General features: G+C 48.7%; 12 protein-coding genes across 12 annotated transcripts; 4 read left to right on the forward strand and 8 right to left on the reverse strand.

Annotated features, from left to right (window-relative positions):
- Positions 1–1439: 1439 nt before the first annotated feature.
- ASPWEDRAFT_175335 (uncharacterized protein) lies at positions 1440–2331 on the forward strand (the record flags this gene model as incomplete). Its single annotated transcript, XM_040831346.1, has 2 exons — positions 1440–1997; positions 2062–2331. The coding sequence occupies 2 exons, from the start codon at positions 1440–1442 to the stop codon at positions 2329–2331; spliced, it is 828 nt and encodes a 275-aa protein (XP_040685706.1).
- Positions 2332–2463: 132 nt separating this feature from the next.
- On the reverse strand, positions 2464–4269 carry ASPWEDRAFT_117318 (beta-N-acetylhexosaminidase; the record flags this gene model as incomplete). The annotated part of the gene is made up of 1 exon (XM_040828724.1): positions 2464–4269. The coding sequence occupies one exon, from the start codon at positions 4267–4269 to the stop codon at positions 2464–2466; it is 1806 nt and encodes a 601-aa protein (XP_040685707.1).
- A 178-nt stretch (positions 4270–4447) lies between these two features.
- Positions 4448–5865, reverse strand: ASPWEDRAFT_44050 (dihydrodipicolinate synthase family protein). The gene is made up of 2 exons (XM_040836170.1): positions 5726–5865; positions 4448–5669 (listed from the first exon to the last, which is right to left on the reverse strand). The coding sequence occupies exon 2, from the start codon at positions 5647–5649 to the stop codon at positions 4708–4710; it is 942 nt and encodes a 313-aa protein (XP_040685708.1). The 5' UTR covers positions 5650–5669; positions 5726–5865; the 3' UTR covers positions 4448–4707.
- Positions 5866–6159: 294 nt separating this feature from the next.
- On the reverse strand, positions 6160–8025 carry ASPWEDRAFT_117209 (putative isoamyl alcohol oxidase; the record flags this gene model as incomplete). The annotated part of the gene is made up of 2 exons (XM_040828717.1): positions 6160–7501; positions 7550–8025. The coding sequence occupies 2 exons, from the start codon at positions 8023–8025 to the stop codon at positions 6160–6162; spliced, it is 1818 nt and encodes a 605-aa protein (XP_040685709.1).
- A 313-nt stretch (positions 8026–8338) lies between these two features.
- Positions 8339–11115, reverse strand: ASPWEDRAFT_53749 (uncharacterized protein; the record flags this gene model as incomplete). Its single annotated transcript, XM_040837941.1, has 4 exons — positions 8339–8416; positions 8468–10132; positions 10181–10782; positions 11076–11115. The coding sequence occupies 4 exons, from the start codon at positions 11113–11115 to the stop codon at positions 8339–8341; spliced, it is 2385 nt and encodes a 794-aa protein (XP_040685710.1).
- A 1590-nt stretch (positions 11116–12705) lies between these two features.
- ASPWEDRAFT_71380 (uncharacterized protein) lies at positions 12706–14098 on the forward strand (the record flags this gene model as incomplete). The annotated part of the gene is made up of 5 exons (XM_040839174.1): positions 12706–12780; positions 12829–13073; positions 13124–13271; positions 13318–13590; positions 13647–14098. 5 exons carry the CDS (start codon positions 12706–12708, stop codon positions 13974–13976), a joined length of 1071 nt encoding a protein of 356 aa, XP_040685711.1. The 3' UTR covers positions 13977–14098.
- Positions 14099–14173: 75 nt separating this feature from the next.
- ASPWEDRAFT_44057 (DUF4334 domain-containing protein) lies at positions 14174–14785 on the forward strand. The gene is made up of 3 exons (XM_040836171.1): positions 14174–14198; positions 14241–14514; positions 14572–14785. The coding sequence occupies exons 1-3, from the start codon at positions 14194–14196 to the stop codon at positions 14734–14736; spliced, it is 444 nt and encodes a 147-aa protein (XP_040685712.1). The 5' UTR covers positions 14174–14193; the 3' UTR covers positions 14737–14785.
- Positions 14786–15093: 308 nt separating this feature from the next.
- Positions 15094–15765, reverse strand: ASPWEDRAFT_646822 (GFA family protein). Its single transcript, XM_040838758.1, has 3 exons — positions 15609–15765; positions 15400–15562; positions 15094–15352 (listed from the first exon to the last, which is right to left on the reverse strand). The coding sequence occupies exons 1-3, from the start codon at positions 15669–15671 to the stop codon at positions 15162–15164; spliced, it is 417 nt and encodes a 138-aa protein (XP_040685713.1). The 5' UTR covers positions 15672–15765; the 3' UTR covers positions 15094–15161.
- Positions 15766–15934: 169 nt separating this feature from the next.
- On the reverse strand, positions 15935–16484 carry ASPWEDRAFT_646819 (uncharacterized protein). Its single transcript, XM_040838757.1, has one exon. The coding sequence runs from the start codon at positions 16430–16432 to the stop codon at positions 16070–16072; it is 363 nt and encodes a 120-aa protein (XP_040685714.1). The 5' UTR covers positions 16433–16484; the 3' UTR covers positions 15935–16069.
- A 134-nt stretch (positions 16485–16618) lies between these two features.
- Positions 16619–17021, reverse strand: ASPWEDRAFT_44059 (uncharacterized protein). The gene has a single exon (XM_040836172.1). The coding sequence runs from the start codon at positions 16890–16892 to the stop codon at positions 16686–16688; it is 207 nt and encodes a 68-aa protein (XP_040685715.1). The 5' UTR covers positions 16893–17021; the 3' UTR covers positions 16619–16685.
- A 750-nt stretch (positions 17022–17771) lies between these two features.
- Positions 17772–20035, forward strand: ASPWEDRAFT_44060 (uncharacterized protein). Its single transcript, XM_040836173.1, has one exon. It carries the CDS (start codon positions 18261–18263, stop codon positions 19896–19898), a length of 1638 nt encoding a protein of 545 aa, XP_040685716.1. The 5' UTR covers positions 17772–18260; the 3' UTR covers positions 19899–20035.
- A 324-nt stretch (positions 20036–20359) lies between these two features.
- On the reverse strand, positions 20360–21572 carry ASPWEDRAFT_175347 (uncharacterized protein; the record flags this gene model as incomplete). Its single annotated transcript, XM_040831347.1, has 5 exons — positions 20360–20661; positions 20710–20806; positions 20863–21029; positions 21080–21257; positions 21309–21572. 5 exons carry the CDS (start codon positions 21570–21572, stop codon positions 20360–20362), a joined length of 1008 nt encoding a protein of 335 aa, XP_040685717.1.
- Positions 21573–22221: the final 649 nt, after the last annotated feature.

The following is a 22221-nucleotide window of genomic DNA, read 5'->3' on the forward strand; positions in this document are numbered from 1 at the left end:
TCTGTCAGCTCATATGTCACAGAATAAAGTTACCAGGGACATTTGCCACTGATTATCTTGCTATATCCATCCCGTTTTATGCATGTATGTATACCTGACTTGCAGTTCAGCTAACGTTGTCTGATATGAACCACCGACATTATCCTATAGGTATACCCAGTAATACTAATAACCGAGGTCAAATTTATTTGTCAATATATCATCTGACAGTCTCAAACCTGATTGAGATTGCTGCAGACTCGGGAGAAGCAATTCGACTCTCGAGCAATATACACTGATAGGTACTACCTATTAGGTAGTATAGTAGACGTAGACTTCAGCTCCTCATTTTTCCTCGGCCGGGATGAATCGACGAATAACAAGAAACCAACAGGGCGATAATATCTTCGCCTGGTCTGATTGGCGGTTCGCGTGCTCGGATCCTGGTTTCTGTCGGTTTGTGCTGTTGTGTAACGCATGCAGTGAGAGTTGATCAGACTGACATCTTTACGAGAGTACCGACTCTTGACTGGAATACACTATAAGATTATAAATATTATCAGGGTTAGTCTACAAGTTGATATGGTCTATTTGGTGTAGCGTTGATATAACCTGTTCTTGCAGGTCCACATTATGTAGCATGATTTGAGTTGATATCCAAGAGGTTGGCTGGTTAATCAAACAGATATACCGCATATGACTTCAACACTACGCGATCAGGTTTATTGGTGATGATAGTGTGATGGGATCTCTAGTGCAATGCTAGATTCTACATTAAGATATATAATCTAGAAGCACTGCCATCTACAAATAAATAATAGTAACAGTAATAATAAAGCACATGCAAATCTTACAACATAAACCCTGCATAAACCTGGAAAAAAAAATCAACAACAAATAAGACACAATCCCCCACCCCAAGGGCTTCGGGCTAATCCTTCCATATTGAGGGCGGACGAAAATGTCATCACGAACCGCGAATGTGTAGGCCAATCAGGCTCTGCAGAGATAGGAGGGTGTTCGTGCGCTTCTTTTCTCTTGGTATTGTTGCCACTGGAGATCGACTGGGTGGGATGCAATGGCTGCTTTCGTGACTTGGTAGGGATTCCGGCGAATGGGGCTGTCGATTGAATGATCTGCTGCCTATGAGTATTGTATTGTTATATCCATTATATTTCATACTATTCAGTGCATTGGAGTAATAGATGGATAGGTTATAGGTAGAGGAGGCTATGCTGCATAAATGTATAGTCATGCTGCTTATAAATTGTGCCAGTGGCAAATGGCTCTTTGTTACCCGGATTAGGAAACAATAACTTCATCTACCTGACTTTTATACTGTAGTATAGCATTATTGACTCACAAATAAAGAGCAGAATATATGAATAAATATAAAATAAATCCTCCCACGTAAAACATCATCTCAACTGCCAAGTAAATGGGTTGACTCAAGTGCAGTGATGTCAAAGCCAACGAACACCACCACCCCCAGCCACATCCTCGTCCTCATCCTCACTCTCTCCATCACCCTCTCTCTCCTCCTCCTCGTCCTCGTCCTAACGCCCTCTTCCATCGTATCGATTAACTACAGCCCAATCTGTCCACAGTCATCCTCAATCCCCCAAACCCACGACCACTCCCCCCAAAATGACCACGCCCACAACAACGAAATCATCCACCGCCCCTTCAACGAAGACCCCGACCTCGAACGCATAACCCCAGACGCAACCCACCCAAACCTCGACTGGGAAACCCTCCTCATCCCACCCACAGGAGGCACGATCCTCGCAAAAACAACCGCCAACACCATCCCGGACGCAGAAACCGTCGTCGATGGCGAAGTCTACGGTATCTCCATGTATAACCAGCTGCACTGTCTGCTTGTGATCAGGGGCCTGGTGTTTCCCGAGACGTCGCAGAAGAAGGTGAATTCGACGTCTGAGTCAAGGTTGCATGGGGGTGGGCATGAGCATGGGGATCGGGCGCATTGGGCCCATTGTTTTGATTATATTGCGCAGGTAACTTTCCCCCTCCGACTTTCAGGGATGGATTGGATGGTGGGCTAATATGTTGAGTTGGTAGGCTATTATATGTGCGGCTGACGATGCGATCGAACAACCTATAATTGAGAACGGGGTCAAGACGCATAATATCGATGGAATCGGGGCTGTTCATCAGTGTCGTGATGCGAGGGTGCTGTGGGAGGCTTCTAGTACCACATGGGAGAATCCACTTGATATGTCGTCGTGGAAAGGAGAGGGAGTACGTTCGTTCCTCGGTGACAAGTTCAGAGGAAAGGTGGATCCGCACGATATGTCGCCTTTGTACTCGTTGGGAGTGGAGGATCCGTGATTGGTAGATACGAGTTGATCTCAGTTTTCTGCCATTATATATTATTGTACAATAGATTATATCAAATCAGTCTGCGCTGAATTCATGCTATGATGGATGCTAAGTATATACATAACCCAATACTAGCCCTCATTAATGAATCGCAGTTTGGTTGTAGTTCAAATCACACGCATGAGGATGCTGCAGACAGTACTTGGAAATCAATGGCGCAGCCTGCACTCCGTTCGCAACCAAGTACTCCCGGAAGTTCAAAATCCGCTGCGTCATCAAGGTGGTCCTCTTATTGCCATTTGCGTCGCGGTTACCAGACCAGACCAATTCAGCCAAAGCTGCGGATCGTGGCCAGAACTCGCTCGAGACCACCACGTCGTCAATCTGCTCCGACCAGAGGGGAGCTGCCGCACCGATGATGTGCTTGGCCTGCGTCGAGGTGAGGTTGGTCGTGAAGTCGTAATCGTAGATACGTTGCCATGTCTTGTACGGTGCACACCATGACCCTCCGTTACCTCCATAGTTGAAGTTGGGAGTGTTAGGATCGGGGTTGGCCATGACATTGTATCTGGGATCGTTGGTGAGGAAGCCTCCGCGACCACAGTCAAGATACATAAAGTCGGCAGAAGATACAATCACATCGTACCCATTGGCCGTGAGCTTATCAATATACTCAAGGCCGTTATTCCAGGTCTGCATCACAATGTCTTTAGGCACGTTGTGTGCAGACTCCGTAGATAGAAAAATGTCCTCCCACATAACCAAGCGACGGTCCTTACCCGCACTGCGGAAGATAGGAACGGCATGGTCAACCCAGTACTGTGCCAAATCGTTGTAAGTGCGCGATGGATCTTCAGCAAACCACTCAGTGACATAGGTACTAAAGTTGTAGCAGTTTGGCTGAATCTCATCGCCTCCCACGTGGAACCAATGGTCAGGGAAAATGCCCGAAAGCTCCGTGTACACGTCTCGCACGACGTCGTACGTCTTGTTGTAGATGATATCGAGCTGACCCGGGTTAGGCTCAACTGCCGTATGGTACTTGTAGACATCGTTGGACCACCAGGAATCACCACAAGCGATCATATTGGGATCAACTTGCTTCCAGCCCGCCGATGCATGGGCGGGCATGTCCACCTCGGGGATTACTCGAATAGCACGTGCACGTGCATACGCCACGATGCGATGCATGTCCGCGTGGGTGTAGACCTCACGAGTCGAGAAAGCATCCTTGGTCATTTGGGGATAAGTGTCAATTTGCACAGGCCACGACTGCGCATCATCCAAGTGCCAGTGCAAGACATTGAGCTTGGACAAGGCCATGCCATCCAGCTGTTCGAGAATCTTGCCCACAGAAATGAAGTTGCGACCGGTGTCAATCATAATACCACGATAGGGATACAACGGCGCATCCTGGATGCTAACCGGGTGCTCGATAATCAGCCCGCCCTTGCCATCAGAGATGACCAGCTGCTGCAGAGTCGTAAAGGCGTGGATAGCACCCCAGACGGTTTTGGCGCAGACGGAGATACTGTTCGAGCTCTCACGCACCTCGAGCTTATACGACTCATCGACGCCATGCTGCAAATCAGCGCGGTTATCTTCAATCTTCACGTCCACGTAGGCTAGCGCCGGGGAGTCGCGCTTAGCCTTCGGGGCTGCCGAGGCAGATGCGGTTGGAAACGGAGCAAAGGATGAAATGGGAGCTTCAGTAGCAGCAGGAACCCATTGAAGAGAGGTAATTGAGTGCCAGGTACGATCCCAGGCGTTGGCGATGATCTGGTTGTTGGTGTCGTTGGAGGTACGCAGCGAGACGTGACTGTTGAAATGTTTGGGGCCAGAAGATGAAGCCCAAGTGATGTTGCGGGGGGCTGGTAAGGGATTGACCTTGACGGCGACAGCCGAGGAGATGGTGACCAGAACGGTCAAGAGGGTATTGAAATGCATGTTTAATTATGCATTGAGGTGGGATGAAGAGGAAGAGGTGTTGGAGAAGAAAGAAGAAGAAGAAGGAAAAAGTGAGGAGAGAAAGAGACGATCTTAAGGCCTCGCCCCTGCACTTTGTTGATCGTCGCCCCCAGCCCAAACATTCCAACGAGAATATTTCTGGACAGAATGCTGATCCCTGGATCTGATGTCATCTTAATTAATTAATACTTTGGTCTAAATTTATGCCAGCGAATGTTCAGTTGCCCAATGTTGAAGCATTGTATAGATGATCACAATAAACATGATGTCACCGTTGCATCCGCTGGTTGCAATTGAGGGGCCATAATAAGGCACACTTCCTACCGATTTACGGTCGCATCAGATAAAATCAGTTCAAGTCATCAAGCACATTAATTCCATTCATGCATTATACATCCACACATATATGTAAGTCATCTACTCCAAGCTCCGCTCCAGATCCATACCCTCGCGGAGATCGTCCTTGAACGCCTGCGCCTCCTGCGCCGAAGGAGCAACACACGGTCGTCGCGGCAGTCCACCATATCCGCGATACGACTCGAGAACACTCTTGACGGCGACAAATCCGCCTCGAATAGCCAACCAGTCGGCACGCGCCACGATAGCCTGCAGCTTCTGTGCCTCCTCCACTTTGCCGCTGCGGTACAGCTCCATGACCCGCACACACGACCGTGGAACGATGTTGGCGATTCCCGCAATGACACCCGCACCACCGGCGATGAGAGTCTGCAGGGTGAAATCGGCCGATCCACCGAATGTGAGGAATTCAGGACGGGCCTTGGCTGCAATACGTGCCAGTTTACCCGTGTTGCCGCAGGTGAGCTTGACACCGACGATGTTGGGGTGTTTGGACAAAGCCAGGATATCGTCCGAGTTGAGGTCCAGTCCGGACGAAGCACCGGGGAAGTTGTAGATGAGGATGGGAATCGGGGAGGCATCGGCTACATCGCGGAAGTAGTTGAGGAGAGCTTCGTTGTTCACGAGGGACTTGTAGTAGCACGGGGGTAGCACGAGAGCGTAATCGCCTCCGGACTCGGCGGCATCGCGACAGAACTGGATGGTTTCGCGGGTGGAGGAGGCAGCGGTGCCGACCATCAAGGGCAGGGACTCGCTGCCATTGGCGTCGAGGGCGCGACGAGTGGCGGCCGTGATGATCTTGCGGTCCTCCCGGTCGAGGTGGACAGCTTCACCGTTGCTCCCTTGGACGACCAGACCAGCGACTCCGGCTTTGGCAAGGTAGACAGCATGACGCTCGACGGTCGCAACGTCGACCTCTTCCTCGGGGCCCTTGAAGAAGGCGATGGTAGGGACGTAGACACCCGGGGTGAGGGGTCTTGATTGTGTTGTTCCGTTCGACATTGTGTGGTAGAGGGGTAGATCTGTCAACGCAATTCAGTGAGTCTCAAGCCGAAAAAGCATCAAATTGGAAGCATACCAGAGAATTAAAGAGTGACAGAAAGAAGAAAGAAAATAACAGAGAGCGGAAGGGGGCGATTAAGAAAGGCAGCCCCCTTCCCCAACAGAGGGGAAGAAGTGGTTCCAAAGAGGGGGAGTTGGAAGCTGTAACGGTCGACACCCCCACGTCAACCCCACAGAAGAGTCCGGCAAATGGAGATCAGAATAATAGTAATAATGTATGTTCCCCCACGTTCTCTCATCCGGGGTCAATGCTATGGTATTCTCTTCTCTTTTCATTCAGGATATTTTTCCTATTTGTGTCGGAAAGATGTCCGTTGTTACTTGATTGTGGGGGTAATTCATCCCACTGATCGTAGTATACACTGGTTATATACAGTCCCCCACTTGATTCACCCCCTCATTAAGTGGGGGCTTAAGGATAGTATACACTGTTCAATCCTCCATCGAGAGTCAAGTCAACCGACAGAGACGACCACTGTTCAGGTCATAGTCCCATCGGTCGCTGCCCACCCCATTGAGCACAAACAGACTCTCACTGGGATCATACTTGAGTTTGATATCCAGCAATCGATCATAAGTCTCCCCATAAAAGTCCTTTTTCCATTCCCTGTCGAAAGGATTGGCTTCGTTCAAGTATGCGCCCGTATTCGGCGCCCACTCCCTCCATACGGCTTCTTTGTTCTCCTCCATCCATTCCGCGGCTGTCGCCAACGATTCACTCGGGTTGGCTGTCGCATTGATCGATGCGCCGGTGGTGAGCACATGCGCGTATGTCGTGCGCCAGACGGGATTCAATGCCCCTCGCATATCTTCGGGGACCTTTGCGGGGCCTGGTCCGCCTTGGAAACCGAATAGAAGCAACGAGCCTGAGGTGGAAGATGCGGAGACCATGATGCGTTGGAGGTAAGACACCAATTCGTCCTGGGGGAGATCAGAGAGTTGTGCTCGGCCGAGAAGACGGCTGGACATGAGACTCACGGAGCCAGAGGTGGCACTGCTGGAGGCATTGGGGCTGATGTAGGAGAAGTAGCTCGGGTATACCTTGGGCTGCTGGAGGGTGACGGCTAGGGATCCGTTGGGATCGTTCTCGGCAATCTTGGCTGCAACCTTTGAGACAGTCTCATTCATCCTCTTCATCGTCAAGTTGTATCCGGTCAAGGAGAGGGTTGTTGCAACGCCAGGCACGCTCTGTTTGAGCCCCAGAAAGCCCACTGCCGTGAGACCCGTCGCTGCTGTCAAGGTCCCGGCCATTCCAGAGTCCATCAATTCTGGAATCTCACTCACGGAACCTGCCAGTGCATTCCAGGTGGCCTTCTCACTCGCGTTGGACTTGTCCTTGGGATGGAATGTCAGACCACCTGTGACCACATTGGCGACGGGAGGGTATGTCTTCATGATGTATTCCGTCACCACTCCGTATTGACCAGGACCACCACCACGGACAGCCCAGAAGAGATCCGCGTTCTGCTCAGCATTGGCAATGAGACGTTCACCCTGAGTGGTGATGACAGTCGCCTGGTATATCTGATCAGCAGCCAGACCATACTGGCTCGACAAGAGACCATGACCGCCTCCCTGAATGTATCCCCCCAGCCCAACACTGGCGTCTTCTCCTCCCACAACGATCCGATTGAATTTATTCGCAGCGGTATACGCCGTTCCCCAATTACCTCCACTGCCGCAGATTAAAACCTTCGAGGTTTCATTGCTGCCGGGAACGGGCCAATGTGCCTGGTACTCGCGATGGTTGAAGTTGTGCGTCCAGATGGACAAGGCGTACGCACCACTCGATCTGAGAGAAGTTAGAAGAGACAGAAAGCATCGCGAGATATCGACCTACCGTCCATTCATATCATGCCCCGTACCCTTGACAACAACACGGATGTTCCGCTTAGTCGCCCAGACCAAAGCCGTGGCAACCTGCTCCTCAGTCGTGGCATTGACGATATACTGAGGCAATCCACCAATATGACAGCCATTGCCCTTAACATATCCTGTGGAACCAGGCGGAAGGCAGGAATTGTTGGCCCAGATGGGATAGTCGACGCTTTCGGGCAATTTGGCGTGGTAGGAGGCGTAAGTCCAGCTCTGCTCTACCTCGTTGCACTTTTCGATGGAGTTGAAAGGGTTTCCAGGGTAACAGGAGGAGGCGGCTGGAGAGGCTTTGATCAGTACGCCCTGGATGGACTGGTTGAGGGCCTTCCAGTCTTCGGTGGAGGGCCAGGCCGTATCATGGGGGGTGGATCGGCATTGGTGTTGGGCGTGAGAGATGGCCGCGAAGGCCAGAAATGAAAATATAGGAGATATTAACTGCATAGTCGATCAGTTTGTCCTTCAGAGATGAAAGATTTGAAGAGGAAAAAAAGTAAAAATCCCATCTTGTCATGGGCTTTATACTGTTCAACACGAATACGACGGGATTTCTCTAAGAGGAAGTCTGGGTACGATAGGTATACGATTGTGGGTCAAACCAGGCACCCTTTTTCTGTCGTATTCGCATTCATTTTCATATTCTTATTATAGGCCAAGACACTAAATCACATCATTCTTTCTCCTTTTTATACTTGGAATATATGATACAGACCTAGTTTCATTTCGACAGGCAGTTCATTATAGTATATCTATCTGTCTAGAAACTAGCCTTGTTGATGTCATCCATACCCGTAAAAGATAAAAGGCTCGGGAGATCCAGATCAAACAGACAGTCCTACGAAATATAGAATTAGCTTTTGTCTCGTGAAATAGAAGCACAACTTACAGCAAAATCCATATCAAACCTCGACAAAGCAGGATCAGCCAGGCTAGGAACAACACCCACACTCAAATCCGGCGTTGACGCTGACCCACGAGCCGTGCTCGCCTGCATCAACGCAAAACATTCCTTCGAGCTCTGCTTGATAGACTCATACACGACACGCTTGATACACTCGCCCGACTCCATAGCCCTGATCTGGCTGAGCATTGCCGCGACGAAATGGTACCGTCTCGTACTGGGACTGCCCAGTTTGATGACCTGCAGGAGTTGGGCGCGGATGTGTTTGAGGCTCCGGATGAGAGGGGCGCGACTTACTTTTGCGAGTTCATCGAGCGGATCCGGGATGGGATGGGATAGGGGTTGTTGTGCGGGTGCTTCCTCCTCTAACTGGGTGATGATTTCGAGGCCCAGGATGGAGGTGATTTCTAGACCGAGTGGGCCTTTGAAGGAGCCTCGTCCGAGGATAGTGAGTCGGGAGAAGTCGTCTAGTATGTTGGAGGGGAGGTTGAGACCATCTGCGTAGGAGGCAATCACCATGGCGGATTCCAGACAGACTTTTCGGGAGTAGTAGTACTGCGGGTCTTTGCGGGCTTGAATCTTGAATGGCGTGTGGAGGGCAAGAATGTATCGGCGGATTTCGATGTCGAGGAACTTTCTGTGGAAGTCGTTCGGGGACGTGTCTTGATTGGAGTGTTGTGGGTTTGTGGAGTGGAAAAATGCTGCGAGTTTGCGGCATGCGTTGCGCAGTTCTCCGCCTAGTTGTAGCGCTTGTTGGTAGGATTGTCTGTGGTGTTTGGTGATGTATTGAATGGCTTTCATGCGGAGCCGTACCGATTCGTGGAGGAGTAGTGGAATGGAGGTTTCGGTGGGTGTGCCGGTCGGTCTTGGAAGAACAGCCGTGGCTGTATCTGGACTAATGTCTTCGTCATTGATATTCAACGGAGCTCTTGTGTCAAAATCAGATATAGAAAGAGGCGTGGCTGATTCTAGCGACGACTGAAGCGCCAACTCGAGCACAGTAGCCCAAAGCCGGACACGCATCTCCGACTGAAAGACCGACAAGGAAGGAAAGTTCCCAGGATCACGATGCAGACCAACTGCCATGGCCATTTTGGTGAGCGAGCCTGTTGAAAGCCATTGAGACGGTCCCAACGCCCCTACTTTGCGCGCGATAAGTAGTAGACAAAGCACCTGCACACCGTCCAGATTGAAGGTTGACTTTTCCGACGGCCCAGTCAGCCACCATTGTCCCGCGTATATCCATTTCTGGGCCAAGTGGGTATACTCATCATTGATGGGATTATCCCGACCTGGATAGAATGCTGTGCCGATTGCCAGAATCAGCACCAGCTTGATGAGAAAGGACGTGGAGGTGGACTGAGGCTGTTCCCAGAACTGGTTGTATTCCTTCCAGAAGGAAGGGACATGAATGACTCGATATATCAATTCAAATGTCCGCAGATAGCAATTGACCAGCTCATCACAAACAGATCTAGGTGGAATGGTACTGTGCAGGTCCGGGACTGGTTCGTTGAGCGTTATAGACTGCTGCGATTTGATGACTTGCCGGTGTCCTCGACATTCTGCTACAAGATTCGCCAGATCGGCTTTGAGCTCTCTGTATGAGGGCTCTGACCCTTTCGTGTTGAGAGTATCGATGACTTGCAGCTAGCGACAATCAGCACGGGAATTAGGCAAGGCATCATGGAGTCGTACCTTGTCCGTGGTGTGGATCCAATGAGTTGGGCCTAAAAGCTTCATCTTATTCGCAGTTGTATGTAGACGTGGCGGCATGCCACTGATTGACAGCCCTTGATCTTGTGTCTCTACACGCGAGGACGCAGAGACCTCTTGTTCGATATGCAAGACTCTCTCGCTCAAGTCACGCAATGCATGGTCTAGTCCTGGATGGGCCGACTGACTGCTGGTCTCGCAACGGGACAACCGTTCGTCAAGAGACTGCAAGCGACGCTTTATATCCTGAAGGGATGCCTCAGAATGAGCAGGTGAGGTAGGCTGCGAAAAGCTGTACACTGACTGGTGTCGTCCAGCGACACTGGGGTGCGGCGTATCCCCGAGAGACGTCGGTGTTAAATGATTCAAGGTTGGCTGGGCTACCACCTGAACGGGGCAATGATTCCCTGAAGCAGGCTGCTCCAGCTGAGGGCTCGGTGAGGCGTCACGATACGAGCAGCGCGGCCCTGTTCGCGAACGTGTACAAGGAGCACATGGGATGTTCCGGTCACAACGGACTTTGCGCTGTCGGCACTGCTCGCAGGACTTTGCGGGCCGTCTGCGTTTTCGGGGTCCGTCCTCGGCTGGCATGATTGTTTGGCTATCGAGACTGAAACGAACAGACATCGAGATGGTCAAGCAACGGAAATGGCTTAAATTCAACAGTGAAGTTGTCTCAAGAGCGAATCTCGGGCTTTGCAGACAAAAGACCGAGGGTCGCTTGCCCGGCCATCTCACGTAATTCACCGAGCTAAGTTCGGTCTTCGGTCGATAGTTCGGGGATTACCATACAACACCGGGCTTCCATATCGATATCAAAAATAGTTACACCCTTTGATTCAGCATGATAGTCGATCATATTGATTACTTTACTTACCAATTACCAGGGACTCGATTATTGAGAACCAGACTATCATATCTACAGAATCTCTCAACGAGTCCCAGGAATATACCAAGGATGCTGAAGCAGCGGACAACAAGACTCCTATGACCTTCCCAGACGGTGGAACTGAAGCGTGAATGGTCGCTCTGAGACAGTGGTGTGCTCTTGTGCACCTTTGGATACGTCAATGCTTTTGGGTATGTTGCCGTGTATAATTGGAAGAAAGAGGACTATACTGACAGAACTGCAGCATTTATCAAGACTACTTCACTTCATTGGGTGCTTTGTCTCAAGTCTAGAAAGGCTTCCGGTATATACTATAGTATGATAGCGAAGAGAACGGATATATACAAGAACCAGATTTATATCTGAATTGATTAAAGAGCAGTGACAAAAAGAATAGCAGAACAGCATCACTAAGGGCAAATAAAGAATGATGAATAAGATAGATAAATTATGCTATGTTCAACTCCAACCCAACAAGCGATCCTCCCTCCTATATCCCTACCGACTTCCATCCTGAACATGCGAATGATACGAATGGCGAGTACCAGGCGCAGCAGTATTCTGATTCTGATCAACTGGAACACGATCTTGTCCAGCTCTAACCAGAGATAAATGTCAGCTGTGCAGATAACCAAATATATATATGCAAGACAAAAACCTACTGCAACTTCTTGTAAATAATATAGCTGCATGTTCCCACAAAAGCAACCTTGGCGAAACGACCGATGCCGAAGCCCGCACCGTATGGACGACGGTGGATGGTGCGGTAGTATTGTCGGTTTGCGATGGAGGGGGTGGACATCATCATTCCTGGATGTTTTTATTTTATGGATAATAGATATGTATAGATGGTGAGAGTGAGATGGAGTGTGTAGAGAATAATCTGGATGAGGACGAACTATATATAGACTTTGGAGTTCGGCCTCGGTCTTGAAGTTCGGGGTTGGGTTCGGTGATGGCAATCGGGGGTATCGGTTAACACCGAGTGCAGCATGTTTGTCTACAGGGAGTTACCATAGGGGCACTTTGAGGTGGTGGACAATGGCGCTGCCGATGATGCCTGATTACTTAGTAGGCTTATCCTATAAGGATGAGGGTATACCGGTAGCTCCAGTTACAATGGCAGTAGGCATGTTGATGAAGATTGATTGTTTAGAAACAATGTTGACTAGCGATGTCTTCCTTTTGCCTATTGAATAAATGGTCCATTCTTCTATTTCATATGATCTCGTATCCAACTGACATAATCATCCAGTTCCAAGGTAACACTGTCGATCTGAGATGATGGCGTTCCAGGTAATTGACTTCCCGCGATCTGCTCAAACCCGGAGGTCTAGATTTACTGTTTGCATGCCCACGCCACTTGGCTTCTGTCAAATCTCGGGAACGATAAGAAATGTTTCGTTATTATTTCACATGGTTAGATCTCAGTTCGTAAATAGAAATTTGGCTTCGGGGGTTGGGGGTAGAGCTGTTGGTACTGACGTCATGACTTGTATGTCTGGATGCATCAGATGCATATCAGCTTCGTATATCATAACCTCAGATTACCGCTGAATTCATTATACTCTTGATTATACTCTTGATTATACAAATTATTCAGTTTAATACACAGATCATGTCTTCCGGACACGTTCTCCTCACAGGCGCAAACGGCTTCGTCGCCTCGCACATCCTCTCCATTCTCATCGAGGTATGTATATACACCTTAAACATGAATAGATATTTACTGACAAGTCAGCGCGGCTACTCCATCACAGCCACCGTCCGATCACCCCAGAAGGCAAACGACGTTTTCAACACCCACCCATCCTGGAAGGGTAAAGTCGACTTCGCCATTGTCGCGGACTTCACCTCGGAAAAGCCATTCGACGAGCTCTTTCGAAATACGAAACAGCCGTTCAACTATGTGATTCATACCGCGTCGCCTTTGACATTTGCGGTGGAGGATTTGAGGAAAGAGATGATTGAGCCTGCTGTTAAGGGGTATCTTATTCTAACTATGGGGGTTGTTTGTGTTGTGCTAACGTGGATAGAACTACGGAGATTTTGAAAGCAGCCAACAACTACGGTGGTGACTCCCTCAAACGCTTTGTCCTTCTGGGCAGCGCAGTGTCTGTTCTCGATTCCTTCGAAGATCTATCTCGGGAAGGAAAGCCGTATACAGAGAAAGACTGGAATCCAGTATGTCAGTCCTACCGCACCCATAACTTATATTAACACTATACAGGTAACAGCAGAACAAGCCATTGAACGAAATGACACCATTCGGGCATACAACGTATCCAAAGCCCAAGCAGAACTGTCCGCGTGGGCATTCATGAAGGAAACATCCCCCAATTTCGACCTGGTGGTGATCAACCCGGACATCATCACAGGACCAATGCTGCATCCCATCTCGAGTCCGAAATCAGTCAACGAGACGAATCAATTCGCTATTAAGAGTTTCATCGACGGCACCTATAAGCAGATCGAAGGCGTGCAGTTTCCTTTTTTTCATTTCGTGAGTATTTCTTTCTCTACTTTAATCCAGCTAGAGTAATCCAGCTGATAATGTAGGTCGACGTCCGCGACGTAGCCCAAAGCCACGTCGACGCACTCACCAACCCCGCTGCAGCCGGCCATCGCATCCTGCTCATCTCAGACCTCATCACACCGCAGCTGATCGCGAATATCATTCGAGAGAATTTTCCCGCTCTCAGAGATCGAGTGCCCGAGGGAAACCCGTCGCAGATCTTGCCGCCTGGAATCCACCCTACCGGATGGGATATGAGGGTTAGTCTGGACATTCTGGCCAAGGGGACGAAGCAGGGCAAGTGGAAGTATATCGATCTGAGGACGAGTGTGACGGATGCTGTGAGTTCGATGATTGAGAAGAATGTTCTGTAGTCTGGTTGCATATTATGAAAGTATATTTATGTATGTCATAAAAGTAAATCTGATTTATAACAATCGGCGAATCAATCCCGAACATTCTCGGAAAGCAATGGCACATACTAAATGACCTCGTGAATTATTCAGCAGTTCTCTGGCCGACTATAAATACGCATAAACCCATAGTATTCATTCTATCATTTAATCTGACACCAACCTCTACACTACCACCATGTCGTAAGTACCCTCCACCAACCTCAACGAAGCTCACACCATCAGTGCCCAAGAGAAATACATCGCCCTCACCCAAACCAAGGGCAAAGCCGACCCCTCCACGCTATACGCCATCTTCGACCAACTCGACCCCATCAAACCCGAGCAACTGCTTGGTGAATGGAGCGGCGGCTTCTTCGACACCGGCCACCCCATCGCCAACACCCTGAACGAGATCAAGTGGGTGGAAAAGGTCTTCAAGACCGTCGACCTTGTTGATCCTGTTATTGTCGAGCGGGACGGAAAGAGAGTCAGCTGGGGACAGTGGGGGATTGCCAGTGTGAGTGCATCTACTTGGTTGTATGGCATGGTATTGTATTTCTGACAATGGGTGTAGTTGAAAGAGATGGTACATCGGGGTAAAGTGTCGACGACGATGATCTATGATGATCGGCCAGTGTTTGACCACTTTCGCTCTGTGAATGACAATCTGGTGGCTGGGATCATGGAGGGCAGAGAGTTGGCCAAGGACGGGGATTTTTTCTTTTACTTGAAGAGATAGTTATGGTGCAGTCTTAGCATAACCCCAATGATACTTGATGAGTACCTTGCACATTCACACAGTAATTCAACTACCTCCTACTCTCGTAGATGTGGACATCTAATCCCAGATGCTGAAACCCGATGGCAGTCGGAGACAATCTATCCTAGTCGGAGAGATCTATAAACATCGGAGAGATATACGCATCGGAGACAGGGACAAAACCACTCCGCATGACAAATATACGCAGCTCAAAATTACATATTCAGACCCCGAGCAGACACCGTCACACCGGGATCCCAGAGAATAACCTTAAATTGGTGGAGAGCACGCCCTAGGGCGCAATGCCGATGACCGTCTTGGTTCCACATGCCGAATGACACCATCGATCAGTCTGCTTTGATTGATATGCATCTATAGTTTACAGAGTACATCATGCAGCCAGGTTATAGCGGCAACATGCCACTATACTGACCAGCCCCCTCAATCGGATCTACCCACTTCAACCGTCGATCAGTGTATATCTCCGCCTGAGGCTTCTCATTCAAATGAACATCATCAAATATCCCAGCCCGGACGATTGTGATCTCATCAGGCTCTCCATTGGCTTTCATCTTCCGTCCATAAAGCGGCGTGCCTATCATCGTCAGATATCTACCAAGTACACCGCAGTCTTATACACACCACAGTCAGGACAGAAATAATTCCTCAGGTCATTTCCACTATCGGCTGTTTTTGCTACTTCTTTTGGACTGCCAGAGATGGTCAAATCTGCGGTTTTGACAATGAAATTGTAGCTATAGGGTCCGCTGGTGAGTTTGCGACAGTCGAGACAGTGGCATAGGCCCTGTATGAGGTTAGATTAGGTTTAGTAAGTGTGTGGGTATACAAACCGATGTCAGAGGGCCGTTGAGTTCGATGCGAATCTTGCCGCAGAAACAGTTGCCGATGGCCATTCTTTCTTAGGTAGTAAGGTAGTATCTGCAAAATTATTTTACAAAGAAGAAATATAATCTGGCCATAGTGACTTATATCTAGTAAGCAGATAAGCAGACGGTTGGCCCCAACAATAATCCCAACCATTGATGACTCAGACTGCCATATATTATATCTGACTGTTTTATACAAATCTTTATCATGCTATCTAGATACCCACATTCTGAAACACATTAATAGAACTAACAAACGCCTCATCGACCAAAGCTGTATATTCTGCTATTTCATCAAAATGTCCCTCTAACAGCTTCTCTTTCATCACATCTTTCAGCTTATTCTTCTCAGCATGCCAGCCCAAAAGCAGCTTCTGCGCTATATCCATATATCCAGCACTATGAAAGACAGCAGCCTGAACGAATTAACCATATGCATAACTTATAGTTTGGCTAGTACTAACCTTTTCCTCAACAATCCTCAACCCATCAATAACATGCGGATGCAATTTATGATACTCATCAATCGTATGTCTTCCATCAGCATCAGAAAACCGCTCATAGCCTTCCATGATCTTGCGCGTAGCCACAGACGCCTCGTGCGCTTTTTGGATGGTGCTGGCTAGCTTGACGCTTTCTATAAATCCGCCATTGTAGTTTTCTAGTGCTTGCTGGATGGTTTTTGCCCCGTTGGTTACGGTCTGTAGGTATGTTGCTGGGCGGTTGGGGTCGAGGGAGAGGGCTGTGCTGGTGAATGCGGCTAGGAGGAGGTATTTTATGAACCGCATGATTGGGGATAAGGTGACATGTATGAGATTAGGTTAATCAGGGTTGGACTTGCGCTACTTTTATACAGTTGATTAAAATAGAATTCGCACGTGCCTGGCTGAACATTGGGTCGGAGATTTAGCCTCGGTAGAGATATTCCACGTGCAGACAAAATACTGCTACAAGATTGAGTTTACAGGTACTAGTCAAAGTAAAAATAGTAATTGTTTTCATGTAAATCATATTCATCATAATCTAAGCTAGTAAGACCTTTCAGACCTCCTCAACACCCACCTCAACCGACCGACCGAAGCCTGACGTCAAGAAAAGGTCAAGATCATCACCACTCCCTGGACCAGAGCAAATCGACAGCACCCGACCAAGCACCGCCGAGGCAGCGTTGTGTCGAAATGTGTGATAAACAAGGTCGAATCGGGAGTAAAACGGCTTCACTTTAGGGCGTTGAGGACATAAAGTCATCAGCAAGGGTGGAGATTCTGTGGCTCTTTTAAAGAGCTCAGAGGTGGGACGTCTACTCTAAAGTGATTCTTTGAACTGTTGATTGTTAGTGAGGGTGATATTGAAATGTAGGGGGAGGGAAGACATACGTAGAGTCGCTTACTTTTCGAAAGGACGGGGGATTGGGAGGTTTTATATTTTCGGGTGGGGCTCGGGACAGCGCTAGCGTAAGCGAGACGGCTTGCCGAGGACAGCACCGAGTAAGGTCAAGTAGATAATTTTCTACGGATTATTGTGAAGAGTATTATTATACATAAATGAATATAAACATTAAATCTTCATAAAGAGTGGCACTAGACATACTGTTATAGTATGGATTATGCGTATCCCAGCTTGGGAAAAGGAAAAAGGAAATACATACACCCAAGTCAAGCAACTACTATTTCTCTGGCTTTTTATACACGATATCACCATTATCCTTGCTTCCGCGGAATTTAGCCTGATTATACTGTCATCTAACGGTATGATGATATGAGGTATGTATCCCTGTTGTCGTGATCTAGATAAGCTCTTCCGATCGTTCGGGTCAGGCGGGCCGAGTGGGGACATTCTTGACATCTGCAATTTAATACTCGGCACTATAACGATGATAAGACTAAATAATAGCTATTTTCTGTTGGAACTACCAGTAGAGTGTTTTGTACTTGTGCACAAAGCAAGTATGGAAATGTTGACCAGGCTGTGGGATAACTCCGCAGAAGGTGCAAGGCTGTACAGCCTTGCTGCCAGTTTGCCAGGTTTCTCAGGTACCAACAACTAACCCCTCATTGGACCCCTAATTCTTGGCAGTGGGCACTAATCGTTAGCTGTTAGGTAACCTTTCGAAGCACACGACTGACACTTCACCATAACCTCACTGCGCGCAACCCAGCTTCCTCAATATGACAGCTTAGAAGACGCCTAAAGCGTCTGGCAGGAAGGGTGATTCCCTGGTCCTCGTAGAATATGATACACTCTATCGAGGTGAAGGCACGGTGGTGGGAGGCCAAAAACAGGTTGAATTGCCAGTTCGCAGCCTCGTATGAAGATCGCTGGCCATGCTCCACTTTTGACGATCCAGGGTCGAATCGAGGTTCTTATCGATTGTTTGGACCCTGTTGGACCCCGTGAGAAGCGTCAATCCGTACCATATGCTGCAATCGGAAGGATTCATGTACCTACAGCCTCATGAATTGCCCAGGTGATTGAGGCTTAGTCTAGTCTCGACGGGCGGCCACACACGCGATATGCGGAGAAGATCCATTCGCCCAAATTGTGTCCGTTTTCTTTTTCTTCTCTCTTTCTCATTTTATCTGCACGTGTGGTCTTTCCTTTAACTTATCCATAACCATGGCGGCCTTACTGGCGTTTGCCTGTCTCCTTCTTGCAGAGCACAGTTTTCAAGCAGATCCTTTTATTTTCGAGTGGTCTAAAAATACATATGGCCCAGACGGCCCCTGGCACGCCGTGACTGTTGGGCTGGGCAGCAATGAGCAGCAAGTCGACCTCTATCCCGGTACCAATTTTGGCAGTACGATTCTGGCATCGAACTACACCGGTTCTGATTCGTGCTATTCCGGCTCTCATCCATGCCGTTCCGGTACATACGACCCGTCCGAGTCAAGTGAAGCGTATTCCGTGATTAACGGTACGTGGGAGGACAACATTTGGTGGAGCTTTGAAGGAACACGCAAAAGCCGGACTGTGTTGGATGAGATGACAATTTATGGTTCAGTCAAGTCAACATGGGAGAGGAATATCACCTTGATTGTGACCGATGATGCCAATATAACCTACGGGACCGATATCACCCATCATCCCAACGTCGGGCTTCTGTCACTGGGTGCGCCCGTAGAATATCGGGAATACCCTGCTAACAGTGAGAATTGGGGGTATTGGATCACGAGTGCGCTGTACAAAGATGGAACAATCCCTTCCGGGTCATATGGAATGCACGTTGGCTCCGTGGATCCTCCCATTGAGCCATCTCTCCTCATAGGGGGGTATGATCGAAATCGGGTGTTGGGTGAGGTCAGCACCCAGTCAGTTCATCGTGGCGATGGGGGGTATAATGGCGCTCTGACAATCAAATCGCGCAATATTTCTCTCGGCGTTGAAGAGGGAGAGCCGCCATTTTCTTTATCCAACGCGACCAACACGGATCTGACCAAGGAAAAAGATAATAACGCAGACTTTCCAGAAGTCAATAGTGTTCAGCCATACATCTTCCTCCCCAACGCTACCTGTGACGCAATCGCCGCCAATTTGCCTGTCCATTACAACGCCTCCCTAGGCCTCTATCTCTGGGACACATCTAACCCTGATTACGAAAAGATCGTCCAATCCTCAGCCTACCTCTCTTTCTTTTTCGAAAAAGACGGTGCTAATGTGGATTATTTTGAAATCAAAGTCCCCTTCCGCCTTCTCAACCTCACCCTTGAAGCCCCCCTCGTCGATAGCCCAACTCCATACTTCCCTCTCGCCCACAAAGATGGCCGCCCCATCCTCGGAAGAGCTTTTATGCAAGCCGCCTTTGTCGGCGTCAATTGGAATGCCAGGGACGGCTACGGTGCCTGGGTCCTCGCCCAAGCACCAGGGCCCGATACCCCCGGTCAAGATATACAACCAATACAAGGGGTGGACATGACATTCCAAAAATCCCCAAATAGCTGGGTAAACACCTGGTCTGCTAAATGGACGCCCGGTGGCAAATCCTCTTCTGCCGGTGGTCTATCCTCTGGCGCAAAGGTTGGAGTCGGAGTTGGAGTTGGTGTTGGCGTTGGCGGTGCGCTGGTTATATTGGGTGCCGTGGCATTCTTTCTCCGCCGCAAGCGTGCTGCGAGACAGGATGCCGCTATGCGGTCGCAGGATATGCTAGCAGGAAATCATGGGCAGGGTAATGAGCTGGGCACGGGAGTAGAGAATATTCCTCCTGTCGAGAAGCCGGCTGATACGCAACCCGCGCAGCGATATGAGCTTCCTTCATGATTGATCTCATTTCCTAATATATTTTTTGGATGTTTATAATGACTGTTTAGTTGGAAATTCCCAGCCTGTAAGATGGCAGGGTGATGTAAATAGTAGTATGTCGAGAATACATAATCATTGTCTTATACAAGTCTGCTCTTTTCTAGTCGAAGCGGACAGTACGCCTTTCTCATAGCAAAGGAATGACCGTTCAAAAGCTCAAGAACCTCATAACGAGTCTGTACCATTTTCCTTCTCTGTCTTCTTTTTTAGACAAATGCTTCGCGGTGCTATTAATGGCAACCAATCGCGATCTCTATTTAAAGTTGCGTATGGCGGCTTTCTTTTTATCCGGATAGACGCGAATATACTTTCTTGGTATAAAGTCAAAATAAACTATCGATGCATGCTCAGTATACCTAGGTCAATAGATCTATCCTAACAAACAACCCCCAAAGACCTAAATGCCATTCCATCATTACCTACAGACCCCGAATCCCAGCCTCCAAACCATCCCTCAACGGCGTCCATCCCTTCTGACCAAAATACCTCTTCAACAATGCCTCCGCCTTGGGCGCAGGAAGGACCTCTGTCAGGTCTTGCCCTTCCTCAGCCGGAGGGGCCGGGATGGACGTATTGTCGGGTCTTAATTCCTTGAATGCGAGGATGACATCCGTCATGTTGAAACTACCAGCCATCGCAATGAGACGCTGGGAGATAACGTCTGGTGCAAGGAGGGCGATTGCGTGGAGGCGGGCGGTGTCGCGTACGTCGACGTAGTTTTCTGTTTATATAGTTAGCTGGGATGATAGGGATGGGAAGGGTGTCTTACGGGGTAAGATTGTAGACAGGGACGTATCACCACTGAGAAGACCTCGTATCCAGGCCATGCTTGAGCCGCGGATTTCTGGGTGGAGAATCTCGCCGACCTTTGATTGGGCTAGTCAGTAACTGTTTCAGAGGGATGTAGGTAGGGGGAACGTACATTGAAGTTAGGCAAGACAGAGTTAAACACAAAAGACGGTTTATGCTCATTCACGAATTCCCATGCAGCCTTTTCGCCCTGGACCTTGGAGGCTGAATATACGAAACCATTCTTGTTGGGGGTGTTGGGATCCCAGGCTAGTTTGACGGCTTCGTCGTTCCAGGTTTCTATAGTAAATTAGTTAATTGATTGGATTGTGGATGGATGAATAACTCACGCTCGTCAACAACACCAGGCGTGTTTGGCCTTTGGTTGATAAGGGCAGCAGAAGACGAGGTCAAGACGACGCGTTGCACACTGTCATTCTGTGCTGCTGCTGCGAGCACATTCTGCGTGGCCTTTACAACCCACGGAATGACAGCTTCAGGGTCATCGCCGAATGTAAGATCCGATGCCTGATATTGTCAGATAGCCTCCTTTTAAGTATTATTCAGAGTTGAACTCACCACATGAACAACCCCAGAAACACCCTTTACAGCAGCAACAATAGCATCGAAATTGTCAAAACTCTCCACAATGACATTCTCATACACCCCCTGTCCGAATTTCTGGGTAAAGAACTCCTCCAACCACGGCTTGGGCGAGCGAACACTTCCACGGACTTTATATCCCAGCTCGAGAAGGGTGTTTACAATCTGCGAGCCGATATAGCCATTTGCGCCGGTGACGAGGATCCAAGATCCTTTTGGAATTGCGTCTAGGGAGGCCATTTTGTGTGTATGTATGTAGCTGGAAATATCAAGATATGTATTATATTTCCGTGGTTGGCTGGATTTAGAAGGGGTTTTATGATGGCATGATAGTCTGATCCTATTATTAATGCAGAGTGGATATGGTGGGGTTAAGAGGGGTGTCTCCGATATGTCCGGAGTGACATCGTGTCACGATTGTTGATGTTTTCTAGACTATATTATAATCTACAGTGTTTATTATTTCTCTATCTTATCGTCTCTTTAAAATCAGACCATGTGGCGAACAGGGCTTTCTGCTCGCTCGGCCGTACTGAAGCCATAAATAGCTCAACTAATCCAGGGTGATGCCCTTGTCAGACTAGGTATCGCTGTGGATATGGTTTTAGATCTATTTGACTAATTTCTTCAGACCTGATGATAGTCCTTGAGGCGTGGTCATAAGTATACAGGAATTGTATAGAGTTATTATAAATCCATGAATGCGAATCACGTGCTGTCCTCATCCTTCGTCTGGACGTGTCGACGCTGGGTTATCAAAACACCTGCCATCTTCCTTCACAGTCGAATCATGTCTGCCGATGGCTACAACCTGCGCTCTAGATCTGTTTCTAGGTCGAAATCCACAGACACCCAAGACGGACAAAACACCGGCCAATTTCCCCAGAAA

This window comes from Aspergillus wentii (assembly GCF_001890725.1).
Source record: "Aspergillus wentii DTO 134E9 unplaced genomic scaffold ASPWEscaffold_7, whole genome shotgun sequence".
Classification (NCBI taxonomy): Eukaryota; Fungi; Ascomycota; class Eurotiomycetes; order Eurotiales; family Aspergillaceae; genus Aspergillus; species Aspergillus wentii.